The following is a 23,197-nucleotide window of genomic DNA, read 5'->3' on the forward strand; positions in this document are numbered from 1 at the left end:
ACTGTATTTCCTCATCACTTACGAGCGTTTGATCAATATTGAAATGCTGTCACAAGTAACTGTATAACGAATAAATATTTGTTTCTTGGATATAGAGGTCAATGAAAAAGATGTCAATTTGTTAACCGCAACAGGCAGATAAAATTAGAACTTCGCCGAAACAAAATGTAATTCTTTTGGTGCTTCTGCGTCACAAGATAACTTTGATTTCTTCAGTGGTATACATGCCATTCCATGTTAAATTTCTGATTTTTTTAATGTTTTGGAAAAAAATAATAACCAAAGCCCTAAGCGTTTACAGCATCAGCCATGTTGATTCCAAAATTGTAAGCTCGGAATCGATTCCAGTAACCTCACAAACTACTAAAATATCGGGCTCCGGGAGATTTCACGATCGTATGAGAAACTATGCCAGAAACCGTTAGGCAATTTGTGGGAGTGGTTTTTGTTATAAATGCAACCGAAATTTATTGAGACGAAGAAGCTGCTACATTGTTGCTTAGAAAGAGCTTTGTATAGTTAAATATGACGAATTCGGCTGCACGTGTATAAGGGTAGTTCACCCCCTAAGTGACGTTATTTCGGAAAACGCAAAAATACGTGTCCCCTACTTTTGTCTGCCGTTTCAAATGCAAATAATTTTATCAAAATCCGAAAAACATTTTTTTAGTTATAAAATTTTTTAACTTTCAACCCCTTTAATTTTCGACTACTGAACTCTGTCGTAACCGCCCTAAATGCATTTTTCATCATTCGTCATAGGAATTATTCTCCATTTGGTTTCATTTGAATATCGCAACTGGAAGTATGCGAAACTATGAAACAACCACTGAGAATGCCCAACTTTGGGGGCTGATTTTACTCCTTTAAACCGTTTTTCCGCCGATAAAAAAAAAAATACGTGTGGCTTGGATTTCGATGAAGAATGACATATCCTCGAATGGTCGAAATCGTTGGGGGGGGGGGGGGGGGAGGGGAGACCTTAGGCAGTTTCCTTGTCAGTGTTAGCTTCTTCTGTTCCACAGTATAAACTTCATGCTTCTGACTTAATACCCAATTCTGATGTTTTATTACATTTTTATGTTGTAAAGCACATTCCTTATAATCGTTAAAAGTTATTGTTTTTAATGCTTTCACACCCTTGACCCGTTTTGATTCTTTCTTATCTTCTAACACTCGAAATAAATATAATTTAGCTCCTAATCCAACGAATTCTAACATTATCTTTCCATTATTCTCGTCTTTCATTAGGCCGAGGACTTTTTTTATTTCCTAAAGGCATTCCATAGACGTTACCATGTGGGCAACGGTACGGGACACGTGTCGAATTTGTACAAGTCCTTCTTTCATACACTAGTATATGTGAGGGACAGTGAATTGATAGATTAAACTATCTGTAACAGTGTACATCAATTTTGCATAGTTTCCGAATTTCGTTATAACATAATTATAGTGGAAATCGTAAACGCAGGTTTTCGAAAGATCTAGAATGGAGAAGCCTGCATACAATGGCTTATTTAATTCGACTATCGTTTTACCTGATTCAACTATTATCATATTATCCTCCAAAATCGTGCAGCTATGGAAATTTGGTTTGGCAACAGCAACACTAGCACTGTATCTTTCATCCTATTTCGTTATCAGCCTGAAATCCTTGTACTCCCCAACATTTTCCATCGTTTCATTGGAAAGTGCGGGATTCATTGGTTTATAAAAGTTTTTTTCGAATTCATTAATGAATTTTTTCCGTAAATCGGTATTCAAGTATACATAATTTTTGATTCATGGTGTTTACTGGAATTTCAGAACCTTGTGAATCTTAACTGACCTTAAGCCCGATTGCAAACATTGTTTGAAAACGCGATAATGAACAACATCGTTTTGTTTGGAAAGTAGCTTGGTGGTCAATTTCCACTGTTTACTATTTGATGGATCAAACGAATTTACCTCAACTAAAGTTCGATCTAAATTATATGCTGGTCTCGTTCCAGAGGATGACAAAACGTAGTATCTCTAGTTCCACTGCGAGGCCGCGACGTGTACAGAGTAAAAGGACAGAATACCCTGCCTCTCTATCTGGTTACGTCTATGCTTCATACTTTTTGTAGTTTAAAATAATAGAATTATAAAATAAGGAAATAACAGTTCGTTACTTAATATTTCCTTGAGGTGTGGTGCAGTTTTAAGTAGAGCTTTGGGGTGGGTTGTAATCCTCTCGAAAGAGACCAGCACATAAATTGGATCGAACTTCACTTGAGGTATGTTCGTTTGATCTATCAAATATATCTGGTCTCGTTCTCGGGATTACAAAACGTAGATGTTAAGAGTTCCCTTTTGTTTCATAATTTTTTGAAATACAATCTGAAAATACACTTTTTTTACATATATCTCTTTGTATTTCTATATACACATATGTAGACAGTAGACAATACATGAGATACAGCTGATAGGTTTTGAGTCGCGACACGGGCAAGCGGCGAGATTTGACGCAGAGACAGCAAGTAAACATTGCACGCAAGTATGCGTCCATGCGTGAGGCCGATTTTGAGTTTTGTGATACACACATTTAACTAATTCGATACTTTGCCGAAACACTTTGATTATTACTAATACACTAATAGTAATAGTTTGTCTTTAATGAATGAAGATTTTTATAAGAACACGGCCTCCGCAAAAGCTTTTCCGGTTTCTTTGAAGGGTCGGTTATAAAATCTTGCAAATACTTGCGAGGATTTCGACCAACCAGCTGTTTCTTCAATTCCATCAATATCTACGTCCTTTCGTAAGGCGGACGAGGTCGACGCGTGCCTAGAACTATAGGCTATAAATTCCTCGTTTACCTTGCTCTGTGTTAGAACAGTTCTTATCCACTGTCTAATTTTTTACGTAGAGGCCTTTTTGTACGGTTTCTTATGAGTGATTGATAACTCGTCACAGTCTTTTCTCAAGTCTTTGGTTACTTTCAAATATATCCCTGTTGTACTGACTGTACAGAGATGATGTTTTTCTGAGAAGGGAAGTTTCAGAACCGGTTATTTAACTCCTGCTCTGGACGTCTTTATAAGGTCCATAATCTCTTCCTCCAGGCTATCAAATAGTCTTTTAATATTTCTGATTTTGATGAGCGAAAGCGTCTGGAGTCTGTGAGCCGTGCCTAGAGCCAATAAGGTAACTAGCTTACCAGTCAGTTCAGATAGTGTCAATGTTTTAAGTTGGTATAACTTAGATAGGTAATCTAAAACTATAGTCGGGTCCCACGTTCTATTGTATCTAGGTTTCAACGGACGGCATTTGCATACCTCTCTGAAGAATCTGTTCAGGATTATACTTGATGAAAAATTTTCTTCCAGTATCAGAGATGTTGCTGCTCTCATAGAATTCAAGGAAACCGTAAGATGCTCCTATCTGAAATTTGTCCGAAAGAAATTCCAACAAATCTGTTTCCTTGAATGATAAGGATCGATCTTCTTTGTTTTACAATATTGCCAACAGCTCTCAATTGGGCTTGAGTATTGCCTTACAGTTGCTTCGGATAAGGAAGCCATCAGTGTTTCTGTTGCAGGAATCGAGATTTTCCTCTTTGTAAATGCTGTCCTGATAACTTGCCGGCAATCAATGATAGTTTGTTGGCCAGAGGAAGTTGGATTGATCTGCATGGCGATAATAATAAGTACCTGGACGGTTGTAATATTAATGTTTCTTCCAAAAGGAGGGAGTAGAACCTGGGGAACCAAAGCTCTGGGGTCCAAAATGGTGCAACCACAATACCTCAGGCTTTATCAGTTATTATTTTTTGCATGACTCTTGGTATAAGAGAGAACGGAGGGAATGCGTAGAAAGGATATGTAGACCAGTTTAATGTAAACGCGTCAATGAAAGATCTTTCACGATCTTTGAACCATGAGCAAAAAACGTTACATTTAGTATTAACCCTAGAAGCGAAGAGGTCTATCTCTGACAATCCAAAACGCTTAATAATTTGTTCAAAGGCTGTCTCTGTGAGTGCCCATTCAGTGTCTATATTACTGAGCTTTGATTCCCTGTCCGCCTTGACGTTCTCCTTTAGAGGGATGTATGATGTGAATATTCGAAGATTCCGCAGTTCCCACCATTGCCAGATCTTTTTTGCAAGATTATTCAGACGCGGATATTCAATTCCACCCTTACGATTCACCTAGGAGATTGCCGTCGTATTGTCTACCCTCAGGAGAACGTCGCAGCTATTGAGGTCAAGAGCGAATGTTTTTAAGGCTAAAAAGATGACGAGCAATACCAGATAATTGATATGACACGCTTTCTCCTCAGCTGACCACAGTCAATGGCTCCGTTCTGCATTAAAGAAAGTGCCCCATCCCGACTGCGGTGCATCTGAGTAGATACGAATAATACTGAAAAGAGTGAAAGCGTGTAGAGTGGCGTGGTCGAGGCGGCCATTACAGCGTGCGAACAAGGCACGAAGGACGAGTCACAGTAAAAGTCACGGGCATCGTGAGAGTGAGTGCAGTGATAAATACGTCGGAAAATTTTGTGGAATTGTGTGGGTGTGGGCGAGGATTTATTATTCCGCTGGTTGGATTTATTGCGTGCTTGAGTTTTTTTTTTATTCTATCAAAAACAAAAGGATGCCGGACGATGGTTTGATGAACTCGGCGAAGCGGTTTGTTAAAACCGTTAGTATGAGTTTTGCGGGTGAACATGAATGAGAGAGAGAGAGAGAGAATATATCTTTTGTATATCTAGCCGCAAGGCCAAGGCGTGGCATCTTGTTATCGAGGAAAAGCAGATAGTAGTCTTCGAATGTTCCAGAGCGATAGACGTATTCTTATACGAGTTATTCTTTTATCAACTTTAAAATAAAGTTCATCTTCAATATTGAGTATATATACATATATTTCCAACGGTGGAAATTCCAAGTTACCGCATTATTTTATGCATACGGGATTTCAGACGTGGTAACCGGCGAGAAAGTAAAACCAACGCAGTTTGGTCAGGAAGTGCTCGCAAAAGCATGGGTAAAGGATGACGCGCGCGCAAAAGTTGTGATTTCGACATCGATCGACGATTCACAATTGCAGCCATTGCTGTCATGTGCGACATCAAAAGAAATGTGGGACATTTTATTGAAAGCTCACGAACAAAAGTCGACTATGAATGTGTTACTCTCAACTCAGAAATTCCATGAGTACAGAATAGCGTCATCGGATTCCGTAGTGCAACATTTCGCGAAAGTGTCCAACATGGCTGCCCAGTTGAAAGACGTGGGTGAGCCGGTGTCTCAGATAACGCTCATTGCAAAGATTCTCGCGAATTTGGCTCCGAAGTACGCGAACTTTTTGACAGCATGGGACAGTGTTGATCCGGGGAGACAGATACTTGATAACCTTCAGGAACGATTAATTCGAGAGGAATTACGGAATTACGTCTAACGTCGAACGACGAAGAAGCGAGTGCGTTTACGGCTTTTCAATCGAAGAAAAATGATAAAAGAAGTGGAAAGCATGGCTCGAGCTCGAGAAGTGATTAACAGAGCTCAAAAAGTGAAAAACCTAAAAATTGTGGAAGTTTTTGTTACAAGTGCAAACAAAAAGGGCATTTTAAAAGAGAGTGTGAAAGCAAAGTATGGGTGAAAAATCGTAAAGACGGAAGTGAAACCGGTAAAGTACGTGATTGCCCGTTTGTCGCCGAAAGTTTGAGAAAAGTGTCCGCAATTGCGGGAAAACTCGAATCAGAGTTACCTCCGGCCGAAATTATCGAGCAAGTTCTCGAGACCGAGCATAAAGAGGTCTGGGTGACCGATAGTGGGGCATCGAAGTACATCTCGTGTGATAGAGACTGGTTTACCGTTTTTCGGTGTGTTGAAAACGGTGGCAAAATCTCCTTGGGTAATGACACGGAGTGCGACGTGGTCGGAATTGGAACTATAAAAATTCTCCAGTACGTGAATCACGAATGAGTGAAAGCCCATATAGAGAACGTTTCATATGGGCCTCAAGTTGAGAAAAATTAATTTTCTGTGGGTATTCTCACGTCGAGTGGTCGCGAAGTCGTGTTTAAGGACAATTTTGTTAAAGTGAAAGACGAAGCAAGAGTGATCGCGTCACGGGGTAAAAATGAGAAACGAGATATATCGTATGTTTTTTCGACCGGATGTCGGTAAAGAGAGTGACGAAGTGAATGTCTCGGCTGTTGACGTGAAAATTTGGCACGAAAGATTTGGTCACCTGAACAAGCGTGGAATGTAAGGCATACTGAAAAAGGAACTTGTTCAGGGAATGAAAATCAATCAAAAAATAGATTTCTTTTGCGACTCGTACCAAATTGTGAAATCACATCGATCACCGTTTCGACAGTGTCAGGAAAAAGAAACAACAACGCCGGGTGAGGTTATTCACACTGATATCTGTGGTCCTATGGCGACTCAAGCCCCTGAGGAGCCCGTTTCATCCTTACTCTTAAGGATGATCCCACGAGTTACAGGTTTGTATACTTTCTCAAACACAAGAGTGATGTGTTTGAGACTATCCGAAAATTTGAAAAAATGATCGAAAATAAATTCAAACGAAGAATGAGAGTCCGTAGATCCGATAATGGACTTGAATTTCGTAATAAAAATATGAATGAGTATCTGGAGTCTCGAGGTATCATGAGGGAGAATTCGGCACCTTATTCGCCGGAACGAAATGGTCGAATAGAATGCGACAATCGGAAAATTATTGAGAGCGCAAGAACCATGATTTTGGCGAGCAGCTTGTCTCCAAGTTTATGGGCTGAAGCAGCAAACACGGCTGTTTATCTTTTGAATAGTCTGAGTGCGTTGAGCATAAGAGAAGGAAAATCTCCGCTCGAAAAGTGGGTAGGAAGAAAACCACGTCTCGATCATCTTCGTGTATTTGGGTCAGATGCTTTTGTAAATACACCGAAGCAACTGACGAGTAAACTTCATGCTAGAGGGAAGAAGATGATATTTGTAGGTAATGAAGGTGAATCTACGAATTACCGTGTCTTTGACCCCGAGAAAAGACAAGTCATTGTGTCACGCAACGTAGTTTTTAACGAGAAAGAAGCCGCCACGGAAAACGAAAACAGACAAGAAGAAGAAGAAGAAGCAGAATTGATTTTTCCAAAAGATCAACAGGAAATCTTCGTGATCAACAGCGATGAAGAAGAGGAGTTCTTATCAGCGAAAGAGCAAGAGGAAGAAGAAGACGAGGGACCGATCGAAATCTGAATCCAGTAAGAACAAAGCCGAATCTGAGAAATCGAGGTAACATAAAGCGTCCTATAAGGTTGTGACGTTGCACCTAGAGTGCAAGTCACAACAAACCCCAAACCCGCGGGGAAGAGCCGAACGGGTGAGCCCTGTCCCGTCGGGAAAGACCCGAACATCATCGAAGCCCCCCCACGCTCGGCAGAGCCGAGCGCGAGAGTCAGTACGAGCCCGGCCGTAGCAGCAGCCACACCAGCGTAAACCAAAACCTAAGAGCGAAAGCGAGAGAGGGAGAGAGAAAGAAAGAGAGAGGGTCACCGACACACACACACACACACACCGACCACCCAGCTATCCTCCACTGCACCTCGAGACCTCCACACACACACGTCGACGTCACCAGGTTAGCCTGCCTTCTATCGCCGATCTGCTCCTCCCCTCGCCATACCAATCCTGTCTACCACACACTCCCCGTCACTCTACACCACCCTCCCCTCGCCATATCAACCCTTCCGACCCCACCTTCCCCGTCACCTCCCACACTCCTTCCCCCCCCCCCCCCCTGCGCACGTATCTATAAGTTAGTATTAAGCAACGCTAAGGGCTGAGGCGTGATCAGCCACCGCTTACGTCTACAACCCTTTTGTACCTTCCGTAGTTTAAGTCGACTCAGTTCCCCGATCGCAACACCTGTACACCCCCCGTCACAAATATACACATCAAGTTTTACCGATTATATCCGCCCCGTCTCTAATTGTCTTCCCCACCCATATTATTCGTGCGGACTCAAAACCCGTCACAAGGTATGAGGTAAATATAACACAATACTTGGAGCCATTTTTATTCAAAGAAGCACTAAAGAGTCCTCAAGCAGAAGATTGAACGCTGCGATCGACTGTGAGCTGCGTGCTCATGATCAATACGAGACTTGGAAAATAGTACAAAGAAAACCCGCAGCAAAGATAATTTATTCTAAGTGGGTTTTAAAATGTTTAAAGGACGAAAATGGCCAAGTCAGAAGGTATAAGGTGCGGTTATGCGCTCGAGGCTTTATGCAAGAGTATAGTGTAGATTTCTCAGAGATATTTGCGCTGGTAGTAAGGTATGACTCGTTAAGAGTACTATTGGCAAAAATTGCAGTCGAAGACTTGGAAATGTTGAAATTTGATGTCGAGACGGCATTTCTACATGGTGAACTTCAAGGAGAGATATGAAAGTTTCGGAGGGGCTAAACGTCAACAGTAAACCTGCGTGCGATATAAGCGACAGTGTTGTGTGTCGACTAAAAAGGTCGTTATACGGGCTTAAAGAGTCACCGCGCTGTTGGAATGAAAGATTCAGTGATTTTCTTGGAGAATTTAAATTTAGAGAGTCTAAGGCTGATAAATGTATTTTTATACGCGAAATTGAAGAGGAAACCGTGTATCTCGCGCTTTTCGTTGATGACGCTATGATCGCGAGTAAATATCAAAAAGTCGTTAATCCTGTGAAAGATTGATTAATGTTATTCTTGGATATGAAGGTCACAACTCAAAACACTTTTTTAAAGCGTTAACGTTTCAGCCCTGATGGGGGCCCTCCTCAGAACCGATTTATTTAAACATCTGTCACGAACAAAAATAATAAAATAATGTACAACACCGTTATAACAAAATTAAACATAAGTGGTTTAGATAATAATCTAGGATGTTTATGCAGATATAAATGAGAGGAATTACCTAGTGTGGGATGACACTTTCAATTACAGCAGACAGGGCACACTCTTAAGTAGTGAATGCGTGTTGGTGAATAAATAATAAATAGAAACAATAAAAAACAAAAACCGAAACACACTGCGATCGTGATACGTAGTTCCCAAGACTTCATCCTTGTAGTTAATTTGATAAAATAAAACACACAGCCGTTATAGGTTTAAATCAAGAGCACATTTGCACATGTGGAACGTCCAGTGTGTAGTGGGGGGAGATCGATATCGATAGTTATCAGAGCAAACGCAGAGTCAACGGGTTAGAAGGAAACCAAAATTTTGTTAAGAAGGTAAAATCGAGAGCAAGCTCAGTCGGTAATGGATAATTACAATGGTTGTATCACAGAGGTGTAAATAGTACTCAGATGTTCGATGTCTTGTCTTCGGTTGACAGAATTGGGATGTGCAACAATATTGCACATTTCTATCAATAGCCTATTATAATACAACGGTTCAACGTCAATAATGCTGGCTTGAGAATAATTGAAAGAGTGGTCGAAATCGATGGCTGCCTCGTCAGTGCAGTATAATTATCCTCGTGTTCATGGATATTGCGTTTATGCTCGGTTATCCTGGTGTGTAATTGCCTACTTGTTTGGCCTATGTAGGACATGTTGCATTGGTTGCAGGGAATTTTGTAAACTACACCAGAACGCATACCCGGGGGTAAGGGGACCTTACCCGAATCAAACATAGAGGATAGATCATGTGCACATTTACCCACAAATTGAATTTTGTACTTAAAGAATGTTCTGTTGAGTGACTCGAACAACCCTGCAACGTATGGGATGGAAATATAGTTTTTTTGATTAGCTTGTGCAGCAGATGCATCGATATTATTGTTGGAGCTAGTCGATGACAAGATGAAATCGTATTTGAACTGTATATGCTTGTTGAGCAGACGAGATGGATAGTCATTTTTACTCAGTACCTGCTGAATCAAGGACATATTTTTGTTATGAAATTCCATACTTGAGAGTCGGATCGCTCTGTCAACCAAGCAATGAATCGTTCCAATTTTGTAAGATCTGGGATGGTGAGAATGGAAATTTAAATACCTTTGTGACCAGGTAGCCTTATGAAACCAATCTGTTTTGATGAGCTGGTTATCATTAATGATCAAGACATCTAAAAAGCTAATTCGATGATTCAACTCTATATCAGAGGTAAATTGTAATCTCGGATGGAATTGGTTAAAGACAGATGGCATTTCTGCAACTTTATCCGAAGGGACAGCTGTGATTATGTCAGCTACATATCTGAAATAGAATGAAGGCTTGAAGTCCAGTTTGTTGAGACAATATTGTTCAAGATCATCCATAACCAAATCCGACAAAATTGGAGAGAGCGGCGAGCCCATCGGTGAACCATAAGTTTGAGCATATATGTTCTGATTAAATTTGAATATGGCAGCCTTAAAACAGATGTGTAATGCTTTTATGAGTTCATTAAGTGGGACAGGAATTTTGTCCACCAAATGATGCCAACGTTGTTTCACCGCGTTGATTGCAAGATCTTGTGGAACACTTGTAAACAATGACACAACATCCAGCGAAACTAATACATGATCAGGTGGGAGACGAAAGTCCCTGATAGCATTAACCAGAGAAAAAATATCTTTCACACGTGACAAGGGAGGGACGATCTTGTTACCAATACATTGACTGAGGAAGCGTGCTAGATGGATAGTCGGACTATCTGTGAACGAAACTATAATTCTTACCGGTGATCCGGTTTATGAATTTGAGGTAGCCCGTAGGCTCTAGGTGGTAAACAATCAGTTTTTGCGATTTGACGTCTAAGTTGATCCGAGATGAGTTTACTTTTAGACCAATCCATTGTTAGTTTTTTAACTTCCTGTTGCAAGGTACAGGTAAGATCGCATCCAACAACTTTGTAGGAGTTGTTGTTGGAGAGTTGTTGCAACATTTTTTCCTCGTACATTTGTTTGTTCATCACAACAGTCGTGTTTCCCTTGTCAGCCTTCAAGAAAAGTGAATCCTGGTTGTTGTTTCAAAAGATCTTAGTTTCATTGATTTTATCAAGGATATTCTTGTCAGCGTGAATGAGAGAAGGGGTGTTGATGAACGGACATTCCTGTCAATGTTACTGACGTTCTAAAAATGAAACCCAAATATGGCATTCCTTTTGAGCTCCACCGCATCCCAACCAACAAACTTATCTCCGATTTCGAATCAAGGATTTCTTTCATTCCTTCTGATTGCCGCAATACGGCCCGCCAAGACTTTACCAACGCCATAAAAAAGTTCATCAACACCCCTTCACTCATTCACGCTGACAAGAATATCCTTGATAAAATCAATGAAACTAAGATCTTTTAAAACAACAACCAGGATTCACTTTTCTTGAAGGCTGACAAGGGAAACACGACTGTTGTGATGAACAAACAAATGTACGAGGAAAAAATGTTGCAACAACTCTCCAACAACAACTCCTACAAAGTTGTTGGATGCGATCTTACCTGTACCTTGCAACAGGAAGTTAAAAAACTAACAATGGATTGGTCTAAAAGTAAACTCATCTCGGATCAACTTAGACGTCAAATCGCAAAAACTGATTGTTTACCACCTAGAGCCTACGGGCTACCTCAAATTCATAAACCGGATCACCGGTAAGAATTATAGTTTCGTTCACAGATAGTCCGACTATCCATCTAGCACGCTTCCTCAGTCAATGTATTGGTAACAAGATCGTCCCTCCCTTGTCACGTGTGAAAGATATTTTTTCTCTGGTTAATGCTATCAGGGACTTTCGTCTCCCACCTGATCATGTATTAGTTTCGCTGGATGTTGTGTCATTGTTTACAAGTGTTCCACAAGATCTTGCAATCAACGCGGTGAAACAACGTTGGCATCATTTGGTGGACAAAATTCCTGTCCCACTTAATGAACTCATAAAAGCATTACACATCTGTTTTAAGGCTGCCATATTCAAATTTAATCAGAACATATATGCTCAAACTTATGGTTCACCGATGGGCTCGCCGCTCTCTCCAATTTTGTCGGATTTGGTTATGGATGATCTTGAACAATATTGTCTCAACAAACTGGACTTCAAGCCTTCATTCTATTTCAGATATGTAGCTGACATAATCACAGCTGTCCCTTCGGATAAAGTTGCAGAAATGCCATCTGTCTTTAACCAATTCCATCCGAGATTACAATTTACCTCTGATATAGAGTTGAATCATCGAATTAGCTTTTTAGATGTCTTGATCATTAATGATAACCAGCTCATCAAAACAGATTGGTTTCATAAGGCTACCTGGTCACAAAGGTATTTAAATTTCCATTCTCACCATCCCAGATCTTACAAAATTGGAACGATTCATTGCTTGGTTGACAGAGCGATCCGACTCTCAAGTATGGAATTTCATAACAAAAATATGTCCTTGATTCAGCAGGTACTGAGTAAAAATGACTATCCATCTCGTCTGCTCAACAAGCATATACAGTTCAAATACGATTTCATCTTGTCATCGACTAGCTCCAACAATAATATCGATGCATCTGCTGCACAAGCTAATCAAAAAAACTATATTTCCATCCCATACGTTGCAGGGTTGTTCGAGTCACTCAACAGAACATTCTTTAAGTACAAAATTCAATTTGTGGGTAAATGTGCACATGATCTATCCTCTATGTTTGATTCGGGTAAGGTCCCCTTACCCCCGGGTATGCGTTCTGGTGTAGTTTACAAAATTCCCTGCAACCAATGCAACATGTCCTACATAGGCCAAACAAGTAGGCAATTACACACCAGGATAACCGAGCATAAACGCAATATCCATGAACACGAGGATAATTATACTGCACTGACGAGGCAGCCATCGATTTCGACCACTCTTTCAATTATTCTCAAGCCAGCATTATTGACGTTGAACCGTTGTATTATAATAGGCTATTGATAGAAATGTGCAATATTGTTGCACATCCCAATTCTGTCAACCGAAGACAAGACATCGAACATCTGAGTACTATTTACACCTCTGTGATACAACCATTGTAATTATCCATTACCGACTGAGCTTGCTCTCGATTTTACCTTCTTAACAAAATTTTGGTTTCCTTCTAACCCGTTGACTCTGCGTTTGCTCTGATAACTATCGATATCGATCTCCCCCCACTACACACTGGACGTTCCACATGTGCAAATGTGCTCTTGATTTAAACCTATAACGGCTGTGTGTTTTATTTTATCAAATTAACTACAAGGATGAAGTCTTGGGAACTACGTATCACGATCGCAGTGTGTTTCGGTTTTTGTTTTTTATTGTTTCTATTTATTATTTATTCACCAACACGCATTCACTACTTAAGAGTGTGCCCTGTCTGCTGTAATTGAAAGTGTCATCCCACACTAGGTAATTCCTCTCATTTATATCTGCATAAACATCCTAGATTATTATCTAAACCACTTATGTTTAATTTTGTTATAACGGTGTTGTACATTATTTTATTATTTTTGTTCGTGACAGATGTTTAAATAAATCGGTTCTGAGGAGGGCCCCCATCAGGGCTGAAACGTTAACGCTTTAAAAAAGTGTTTTGAGTTGTGACCTTCATATCCAAGAATAACATTAATCAACAAGTCATCAAGGTCAAGAAAAATCGTCTTTAACCTTTGATAGATTATTTGAATAGTGCGTTCAAAATCACTCTTGGCTATGCAAGTATGTTTGTTGAAATGGAGATTAAGTGCGAAGGGAAGGAAAAATCGATATATGTACACCAAAGCTTGTATGTCGAGCGCATATTAAGAAAATTCAGAATGAGTGAGGCTAATCCGCTCTGTGTACCTGCAGATCTAAATGTGGTTTTATGTCCGATGAGCGAGAGCGAGGATCCAGTCGGCAAATTGCCTTATCGCGAAGTAGTGGGTTCGTTAATTTTCCTTGCGACAATATCACGACCTGATATCGCCTACGCCGTTAATCTAGTAAGCGTATTTCTCAGCAAGCACAATAATGAAAATTGGCGTGCGGTTAAAAGAATTCTCATTTATTTGTCCAGTACGAAAGAAAAAGGAATAACATATTGTGCGGGTGAAAGCGAATGCAAATTATTAGGTTATTCTGTCGCCGATTTTGCTAGCGATATGAGTACGAGAAGGTCAACCACTAGGTATCTTTTTGAATTTGCGAACGGTCCAGTGACTTGGTCATCGCAGCGCCAAAAACTGGTGACCTTAAGCACAACGGAATCAGAACATGTTGCGGCAGCGGCTGCAGCAAAGGTAGCTGTATGGTTTAGGAAACTGCTGAATGATATTGGATGTCAATGTGTCGAGCCCACTCAGATATACATAGATAACCAAAGTGCAATTAAATTGGTGAAGAATCCTGCGTATCATAAACGTTTCAAAAACTTGTGTGATTTTCGGAACGAGTTTGATGTCGCACGCTGAAACGGTGAAAGTGTTGAAGCCGTTGGTATGAGATTTGCGCGTGCTCATGAATGAGAGAGACAAAGAGAGAGAATATATCGTTTGTATATCCAGCCGCAAGGCCAAGGCGTGGCGTCTCGTTATCGAGGAAAAGCAGGTAGTAGTCGTTGAACGTTCCAGAGCGATAGACAAATTCTTATTCGAGTTATTCCTTTGTCAACTTTAAAATAAAATTCATCTTCAATATTGAGTATATATGTATAAAGATACAGATGTGTCTCACCTTCATCTCCGGGCATCCTTTTTATCCCTCCATTGAAAAGTTTAACAGGGTTTAACGGGAAGAATTTCCAAGCGTGGAAATATAAAATCACAGTGGTGCTGAAAGCCAAGGAGATTTTCGACGTGATTAACGGAAAAAGAGAGGTCCCGGAGAACGAAGAGGGTGTCAACGCTGGTCGTATGAAGCAGTGGCTCAAAGACGACGCGAAGGCGACGGCGGTTAAGGGGAGATATACACCTAGAAGCCGTAAAAAAAGGTTCTATTTTAAAAATGTTTCAAAGAAAAGTAATCATTTATTTTAGATCAGAGTTTTCATTATCTATAAGTACATACATTCAAATATATGTCAAATTTTTTTTATGCACAAATATCAAAAAGATACAAGGATATCATAGGATTCTTGGAGGTCCTTGAAAAAATCGGCGCACACGGTACCCACTGGCGTATCTTCAAAAATCATCTGAAAAAAAAAAAGATTATCAAATAAGATACTATAATCTAGTACTTGTCATAGTCGATTTCAAAATTATAGGTTTTTAACAAAATGGCGGCCATTTAAATATAGGTAACGATTTTCGGGCCTTAAACGTGTAATTACTTTGGCTATAAAATGAAGAGTAAGTAACGAAAAAAAAAAATCCTATGACAAATACTAGGTAATATTATATAGAATGACCACAAAAAATTTCAAAGCAATCGGTACATTGGTTTTTGAGAAATTTTTGATACCGCTTTGAAAAACGTAGTTTTGAGAAAAACACGTTTGAAATTTTAGGAATTAAAAAATCATGAAATTTTAAACTTACATGGAATCATCAATACCAGGCCCATAGTGTTACTTCTACAGTCGACGGAATTCCCATTGCATCTAAAGTTTGTTGCCGACGACGAATTCGACCTTCTTAGGGGGGGAGCACTGTACAATTCTATCACAAAAGAAATCTAACGTTTCCAGTTCTCGGTTATAACTGCCTTATTTTTCGAAGAATTAATTCGCGATTTTCACCAAATATTCTAAGGACCTTAAACTTTCAGAAAATGTTAAAAAAAAAATCGAATTTTTCAATTTTCTAGGTGTATATCTCCCCTTAACACGTCAGCGATGGAGGATGTACAAGTGGACTGTGTGTTGGTGTGTGCGACAAGCTGGGTGCGATGCACGAGCAGAAGTCTGCGTCGAACGTCGGGGCACTTGAAGAAGAATTGTATTCTTACAAGATAGGACCAACAGACTCGGTAGTTCAACACGTTACTGCAGTTCAAAATATGGCCAGTAGGCTGAAAGATCTCAGAGAGCCAAAATCAGATGGAGCGATTATCGCGAAAATTCTTTCGATTTCACGGCAAAGTACGGTATGTTCCAGACCTCGTGGGCAAGTGTGAATCCCGAGCGACAGACCGTGACATATTTGCTGGAATGGTTAATCGAGGAAGATTCGAATCTCGCAGGAGACGGTGAGTCAGCGAGTGTGCTGGCGGTGACGTCGGACTGTGGGACAAAGAGTTACGCGAAATTGAGAGAAGTGAGTAAGAAAAAGCCCAAGAAATACATAGAGTGTTGGAAATGTCACGAAATGGGGCACTACGCCAAAGAATTCGATTAACCGAAGAAGCCGCGTAAGAACAATGACAGTGGTAGAGGCCAGTCAAGTAGCGGGTGCTCGTTCGTGGTCGAGTCGGGTGTTAAGAGAAACGAAGTGCCGGTAACAGATGCGAAGCGAGAGCTACCGTCAGTCGAGCAGATTCGTCAGTTACAGGATGCTGATGAAAGTAAAGTCTGGATTACTGACAGCGGAGCATCTGAGCATGTTGCGAGTGTGAAGTAGCGGGCGTCGGTAATGTTCGCATCGAAAAGCTCGTGGACGGCAGATGGGAGAGCTCTGTTATCGAGAACGTACTACTGGTTCTTCGTGTGAAACGAAATTTACTCTCGGTGGGTGCTCGTATGTACAAGGGTTTTCGAGTCAATTTCGAAATTGGGGCCGTCAAGGTGCTGCGTGGAGGTGCGGTCGAGGCAACAGGACTGAAGCAGTCGAACTGTTGGTTCTGAATGTTTTCCCGAAGGCCGAAGCAAAAGCGTGAAGTTAACTTGACAGCATTCGATCTGAAAATGTGACATGAGAGGCTCAGTCATATTTACAAGCGGGCGCTTGTCGAATTGGTGCGTCGTAAGTTGGCCAAAGGAGTGAATATGAAGAACGCTGAAGAGTTCTTCTGTGAAGCCTGTCAGTTTGGCAAGCTTCACAAACTTCCTTTCCGAAAAGAAGTCAACAGGACGTCGAGCAAGCCGGTAGAGTACATACACAGTGACGTGTATGGTCCGCTGCCAGTTCATTCGATCGGAGGTGCGCGTTATTACGTGATATTTAAGAATGATGCTACAAGCTTTCGTTTCGTGTGCTTCATTCGTTACACATCTGACGTATACGATCGGTTCATAGAGTTCGAGCGTCTGCTGAATAACAAATTTGGACGCACTACGAAGACGTTGCATACAGACAGCGGGACTGAGTTTTGCAACGAGAGGATGAAAGCCTACATGAAGCAGAAAGGCACACGTCGAAAACTACGGTGCCATACACGCCAGAACAAAATGGCAAATCCGAGAGAGATAATCGTACGATTGTCGAGGCAGCGAGAACGATGTTGCAGGCAAAGCAACTACCGGCGCATCTGTGGGCAGAAGCAATGGCAACGGCCGTGTACACTCTTAACAGGACTAGACACTCGAGAGTGGGCGGAAACCGTACTCCGTACGAACAATGGGCCGGAAGGAAGGCAAATCTTCTGCATATGCGAGTGTTCGGATCGGATGCATACGCGTATGTGCCAAAACAGAAGACAACGAAGCTCGACGCTCGAGTTAGAAAGCTTATCCTGGTCGGATATGACAATGAATCGGCGAATTACAGGTTGTACGATCCTACAGTGTGTACGGTCTCCGTTTCCAGGCACGTGAAGTTTAACAAGCGAGGTACGAGTCCAAGGGCGACTGCGACGGAGGTCGAGCTCACTTTGCCCTTGACGGACGAGAGCGACGACGAGGATGACGAGAACGGGAACGGAGTCGTTGCTGGCAATGCAGGTGCCAACAATATGGTCACCAAAGAAGCGGGAGTGATTTGGGCACCGGAGAGAGTTATCGAGGTCGTGGACGAGGTTGAGAGAATCCAAGGACGGGAAGCAGTAACGCCAAGGTAATTGCGAAATCGCAAGTCGTTGTGTCCGCCGGCGAGATACGCGTTGTGCTTTGTAGAGTACAGTGTTCCAACGACGTACGAAGAGGCGATATCGAGCCAGGAGGCTGCACAATGGGCGGAAGCAATTGTAGACGAGCTTCAGTCACATGAGAAGAACGAGACTTGGGAAATTGTCCCAAGAGTCCGAGGAGGGAAAACGATTGACTCGAAATGGGTGTTTAAGATCATGCGAGACATGACACAGAAGGAAACGTAGCAAGGTTCAAAGCACGTCTGTATGCCAGAGGATTCATGCAGCGACATGGCGTAGACTACTTAGAGACGTTCTCACCGGCAGTGAGATATGACTCACTTAGGGTACTTCTAGCTGTCATTATGCAGGAACATCTTGAAATTGTGCAGTTCGATGTTCGCACTGCATTTCTTCACGGTGTCTTAGATGAGGAGATACGAATGGAAGTTCTGGTGGGACTTCATGACAGCGAGGAAGCGAAGTGTCCAGGAGGTGTGGTATGCCGGCTCCGGAAATCACTATACGGGCTCAAACAAGCACCACGTTGTTGGAATCTAAAATTCGCGAATTTTTTGATGCATTTCAATCTCGAAGAAACAGACGCCAAAAGTGCATATTTTTTGGCAGCTATGGTGGACACGAGGTCTACCTCGCACTGTTCTTCAACGACGGTATTGTGGCGTCGAAGTCACTAGAGACAATATGCAGTATAACAAGCGATCTGCGCAAAGCGTTCGAAATAACTCTCGGGGATTGTAGTTCGTTTGTCGGGATGCAAATCTGTCGTGTTCGAGTAAGCAAGTCGATGTTCGTTCACCAGTCGGCGTACGCAAAGAAAGTCATCGAACGATTCGGGATGAGTCAGGCAAAAAGGGGTTTCCGTGCCGGCGGATTCTCACACGGTGTTGTATCCGGTTGAAGACGAGAGTGAAAAACACTCTGCACCATATCGTGAAGCGGTCGGGTCGATAATGTTTCTCGGGGTGGTAACGCGTCCAGATCTTGCGTATTCAATCAATGCTGTAAGCAAGTTTCTTGACAAGCACAATGAGAGTCACTGACTCGCAGTAAAACGCATAGTTTCGTATCTAATCGAAACAGTTAGCATGGGTATCGAATATCGCGCGAGTGTGTCAAAAACTGAGCTGATAGGGTACTCAGACGCGGATTTCACTAGCGATGTTGCTACACGTAGCTCAATGACGGGATACGCATTTTGCATAGCGGGTGGAATCGTAACATGGTCGTCGCAGCGACAAAAGCTTGTATCAATGAGCACGACTGAATCGGAGTCAGTTGCAGCGTCAACTGCGGCAAAGGAAGCTGTGTGGCTTCGCACACTGTTGAGTGGAATAGTACAGAGGTGCGGTAAGCCAACGACACTTTATGTTGACAACCAAAGCGCGATTCGGTTGATTCGCAACCCTGAATTTCACAAAAGAACAAAACACATCGATATCAAATTTCATCGTATACGTGAGAGAGTAGAGTAGCGAGATCAACGTTCTGTTCGTTCCAACCGAGTCTCAGTTGACAGATATATTTACGAAGGCGCTTCCGAAGAATCGATTTATCGAGTTGTACACCAATCTCGGACTGAGCATCAAACACTCAGACGGCGGAAGTGTTGAGACGAGTCTTCGAGTTTGATGCACGCAACGAGAGTATTCGAGCGATTACGGAGATAGCCGAAAAAAGCTTTGTGCCGTAGCAAGCGTCCATGCTGCGTATGAGGGGAGAGTTAGTCGTAAGCGATCAGCCGTTCTGTACAGACGCGTTCAGTACTTAAGTTTTTCTACCATTACAAATATAACCAAATATATATGTCGGCGTAAAGCCTCGGAAAGGTGGAAAAGATGTTAAGTGTTCATTTTGGCGTGGATTATTCATATTTGAGCGTGACGATCCCGAACACGTCCGGTATGCTCGCTAGCTAACCCGTGACTGTCGATTTCGTCCAAGCTTTGTTATACACAAACCATTTGTTTGTCGCTAAGATTCCGTCATTCAACTATACTCATAGCTTGCTAATAACGCTTGACGCTTGATACGGTGGACTCATCGAGAGTTTAATTTCAAATGAAATATCCTTTTATTCGTAATGACTAAATACATTTTAAATGGAATTGTTAAACAAGATTTGTGATACTCTGACACGGCCATTCTAATCTATCACACGTCCTCGTGTGATTCATCTGCAAAAGAAAATAAAAACAAAAAAAAATATCAATAATTATTCGCCTCAGCCACCCTGGCCTTCTGATTCAAATTCAAATAGGAAAACTGTGTATTCTGAAGTTAATAACATAGTTCAGGCCATTCAAGTGAAAAACATTCTTACACTCAGTTTCTCATAAGAACTCAGATCACTTTAATCCAGTGATGAGACCTCCCGCTCTCAACCAGTAACAGGGTACACAATACCTCTGTCACTTCCTTCCAGTGACAGGTACTCATTTATCATGCCTTAACCACGGCGCACTCTTTTAAATTCAGTTTCATTACGCGTATTCCAGAGTTGGATAAAATATTACAGATTCAACCTCTTGTTGATACTTCTAATCAGAAAAGCCTGTACTATATACCGTCAATTATAAGATTCTAAGTCTGTATACACACTTGAAATTTCATCAGATTCACCCAGCAAGGAGTCTTGATCTTCAATGTCAACTTGAATGCTGGTATCGGGCATTTTTCTTAATCGATCATGAGAGTATTTGTATCTTCTATTCGAATCAAGGGCTGTGAGAACGTATCTGTCTCCGTCAAGCACGTTGACTACTTTAAACGGTCCTTTATACTTAGGGTCGAGCTTCGTTTGATTGCATCCTTCATTTTGAACCAATACAAAATCTCCAATCACGAATTTGTTAACGTTTGCTTTTGTCCGATCGAATCTAGTTTTATCATACTCGACGTTTTTGTCCATATTTGCTACAGCCAAACTTCGGACCTCGTCTAAGTCAATTTGCGATTCAGTATCATCTGCAAGCATCAATTTTAATGGCCTGGCTACCTTGCTCATTAAAAGTTCAAATGGACTGGATTTAGTGACTCGATTGACAGTACAGTTCAGAGCTAATTGAACATCAGATAATGCATCCTGCCATGATCGTTCTTTACTTGTTTCGACAGCTGTCAGCGTATTTCTGAGTGTACTCATTACTCGTTTAACTTGTCCATTCGCACGAGAACTTCCAGTTGCTATTAGATGTCGGTTAATTTTGTGAGATTCACAAAATTCCCAGAAATCTGTACTCGCAAAACAACGTCCTTGATCGGAAATCACCCTAATAAGAGCTCCAAACAAAAATACACAATATGACAAGGCTTTGATACTGCTTACTGTGTCAATGCGAAGTGCGTGACGTAAAATTACAGATTTTGTAAACACATCAATCATTACAAAAACATACTCTTTCTTGTCGCTTTTACCACTGAGCTTGCTAGTTACCTCGATATGTATTGAATGCCGGGTATGGCAATCTTTGGAATCGGGTGCAATTCTGCGTGAATTTTTCCTGATTGAGATATAGTGATTTCACAAGTGACGCAATTATCCACAAATTTTCTGGTAGATTTGAACATTTTTTCAAACCAATAGAGATCATACAACTTTTCTAAAGTTTTCTCCCATCCAAGATGCATCAAGGATTCGTGTGCGGTATTGCTGACTGACAATCTAAGAGCTCGAGGTAAAATGGGCAACCACGGTGATCTTCCATTACGTTGAATCTTTCGATACAAAATGCCCGATCGGATCTCCAAGGTTTTACACATTTCCTTGTCTACTCGGTTCTCATTTGAATCACCAATTGACAACCAATTTCCAGAAAGATCTGTGGTATAAACTTCCTTTTGCTCAACTTTATTGAAGGTCTTGCGAGGAGCTTCAGGCAAAGGATTTCTAGAGAAGAAATCAGCATGACTCATGCACTTTCCGTCTCTATGAACAATGTCAAAATCCAATGCCTGCAAGAAGGCCCACCACCTATGAACTCGTGGTGTGAGATCCAATTTCTTTCGTGACGCTTGTAACGAACTGCAGTCTGTTATTACGGTAAATTTACAGCCATGTAGGTAATGTCTGAAAGGTTTCACCGAATTAACAACTGCAAGCGTCTCTAACTCGTATGAGTGATATTTTGATTCTGCAGTCGTAGTGCGTTTGCTGAAATAAGCCACTGCTCAAAGCCTGCCTTCCTTCTTCTGCATAAGAATTGCCCCGTAGCCTATTCGCTGTGAGCCGCCACTTGGAGGGGAGCTGCGAAACGATCGCAGTGCGCGGGATGGTGAGTAGTGAGTTGAGCCAGCGTGTGTTGTGATAGCATTTTGTATGAGAAACAATAGACGGTATGTGGAATTACACTTGTTGTGCTGTTAACTGCAAAAATAACGGTAAAACTAGTGATTGTATATTTTACAAGTTTCCAACTGCATCACATAAAATAGTTCAAAGGCAAAAATGGATTGCTGCTGTGAAAAGAAAAAAGTAAGTAACATAACTTTACTTTCGATGCCTTAGTTTTCTATATTTTTAAAATCAAGCCAACTATATCAATAGGTGAACTGTTATGCTATCTGCATGAAACACTATATAAATACATAAGTATTATTGTTTTTTACAGTCCTGATGGTTCAAAGTGGACTCCAAAAACTCATCATGTAATATGTAATGCTCATTTCATTGGCAAGAAAAAATCAGATGATCCTGCGAGTCCAAGCTACGCGCCAACTCTATTCCCTCCAGTTTATCATGCAAAGCAAGTAAATGAAAGAGCTGTTTTAAGGAGGTAAATGTATGAGAAGTAAAAAATAATTATAAAATTGAATAATAAATACATCGATATTTACATAATAACATATGTATCTATTTATTATAGGTACAATCCACTCATGAACCGAAGAAAGACTCTTCACAAGCATAACATCAGAGTGAATTGTGATACTGGAAATCAAGTTAATGACGACTCCAACAATGTTGTCAATAATAGTGGACGTGAACCTATGGATATAAGCAGTGCCGAAGTAATTTTGAAAAGTGATTAAGAGTGTCAAGTAGATTTTGTAAGTTCTGCTGGTATCGAACAAACAAAAACTTTCACTTGTAACAGATATATTTACATGACTAACTACTGCGATGCTGAAGTTCAAACTGAAATACCGAAAATTGCCACTCTCAAAACTATTGTGAATAGGAAAAAAATGAAAGATGAAGAGGTACAATGCGGCACATCGTTAACAGATAGAGTAGATAAGTCGGTTGGTTTTAACGAGGCTGTAGTTGAATAAAATAGGAAACAGCGTAGTTTCTGTGGTTTTCCATCTATTAAGACCGATG

At 41.1% G+C, this 23,197-nt stretch overlaps 1 protein-coding gene and 2 long non-coding RNA genes across 3 annotated transcripts; 2 read left to right on the forward strand and 1 right to left on the reverse strand.

Moving 5' to 3' along the window:
- Positions 1-8,754: 8,754 nt before the first annotated feature.
- On the reverse strand, positions 8,755-9,002 carry LOC124175004. The gene is made up of 2 exons (XR_006869053.1): positions 8,926-9,002; positions 8,755-8,811 (listed from the first exon to the last, which is right to left on the reverse strand). It is a non-coding gene; the product is annotated as an uncharacterized LOC124175004 (long non-coding RNA).
- A 4,259-nt stretch (positions 9,003-13,261) lies between these two features.
- Positions 13,262-13,509, forward strand: LOC124175007. The gene is made up of 2 exons (XR_006869056.1): positions 13,262-13,338; positions 13,453-13,509. It is a non-coding gene; the product is annotated as an uncharacterized LOC124175007 (long non-coding RNA).
- Positions 13,510-22,173: 8,664 nt separating this feature from the next.
- Positions 22,174-22,905, forward strand: LOC124175579 (peroxynitrite isomerase THAP4-like). The gene is made up of 3 exons (XM_046555977.1): positions 22,174-22,348; positions 22,485-22,649; positions 22,740-22,905. The coding sequence occupies exons 1-3, from the start codon at positions 22,212-22,214 to the stop codon at positions 22,903-22,905; spliced, it is 468 nt and encodes a 155-aa protein (XP_046411933.1). The 5' UTR covers positions 22,174-22,211.
- Positions 22,906-23,197: the final 292 nt, after the last annotated feature.

The sequence above is a fragment of the Neodiprion fabricii genome, chromosome 2, assembly GCF_021155785.1.
Source record: "Neodiprion fabricii isolate iyNeoFabr1 chromosome 2, iyNeoFabr1.1, whole genome shotgun sequence".
In the NCBI taxonomy this organism is placed as follows: Eukaryota; Metazoa; Arthropoda; class Insecta; order Hymenoptera; family Diprionidae; genus Neodiprion; species Neodiprion fabricii.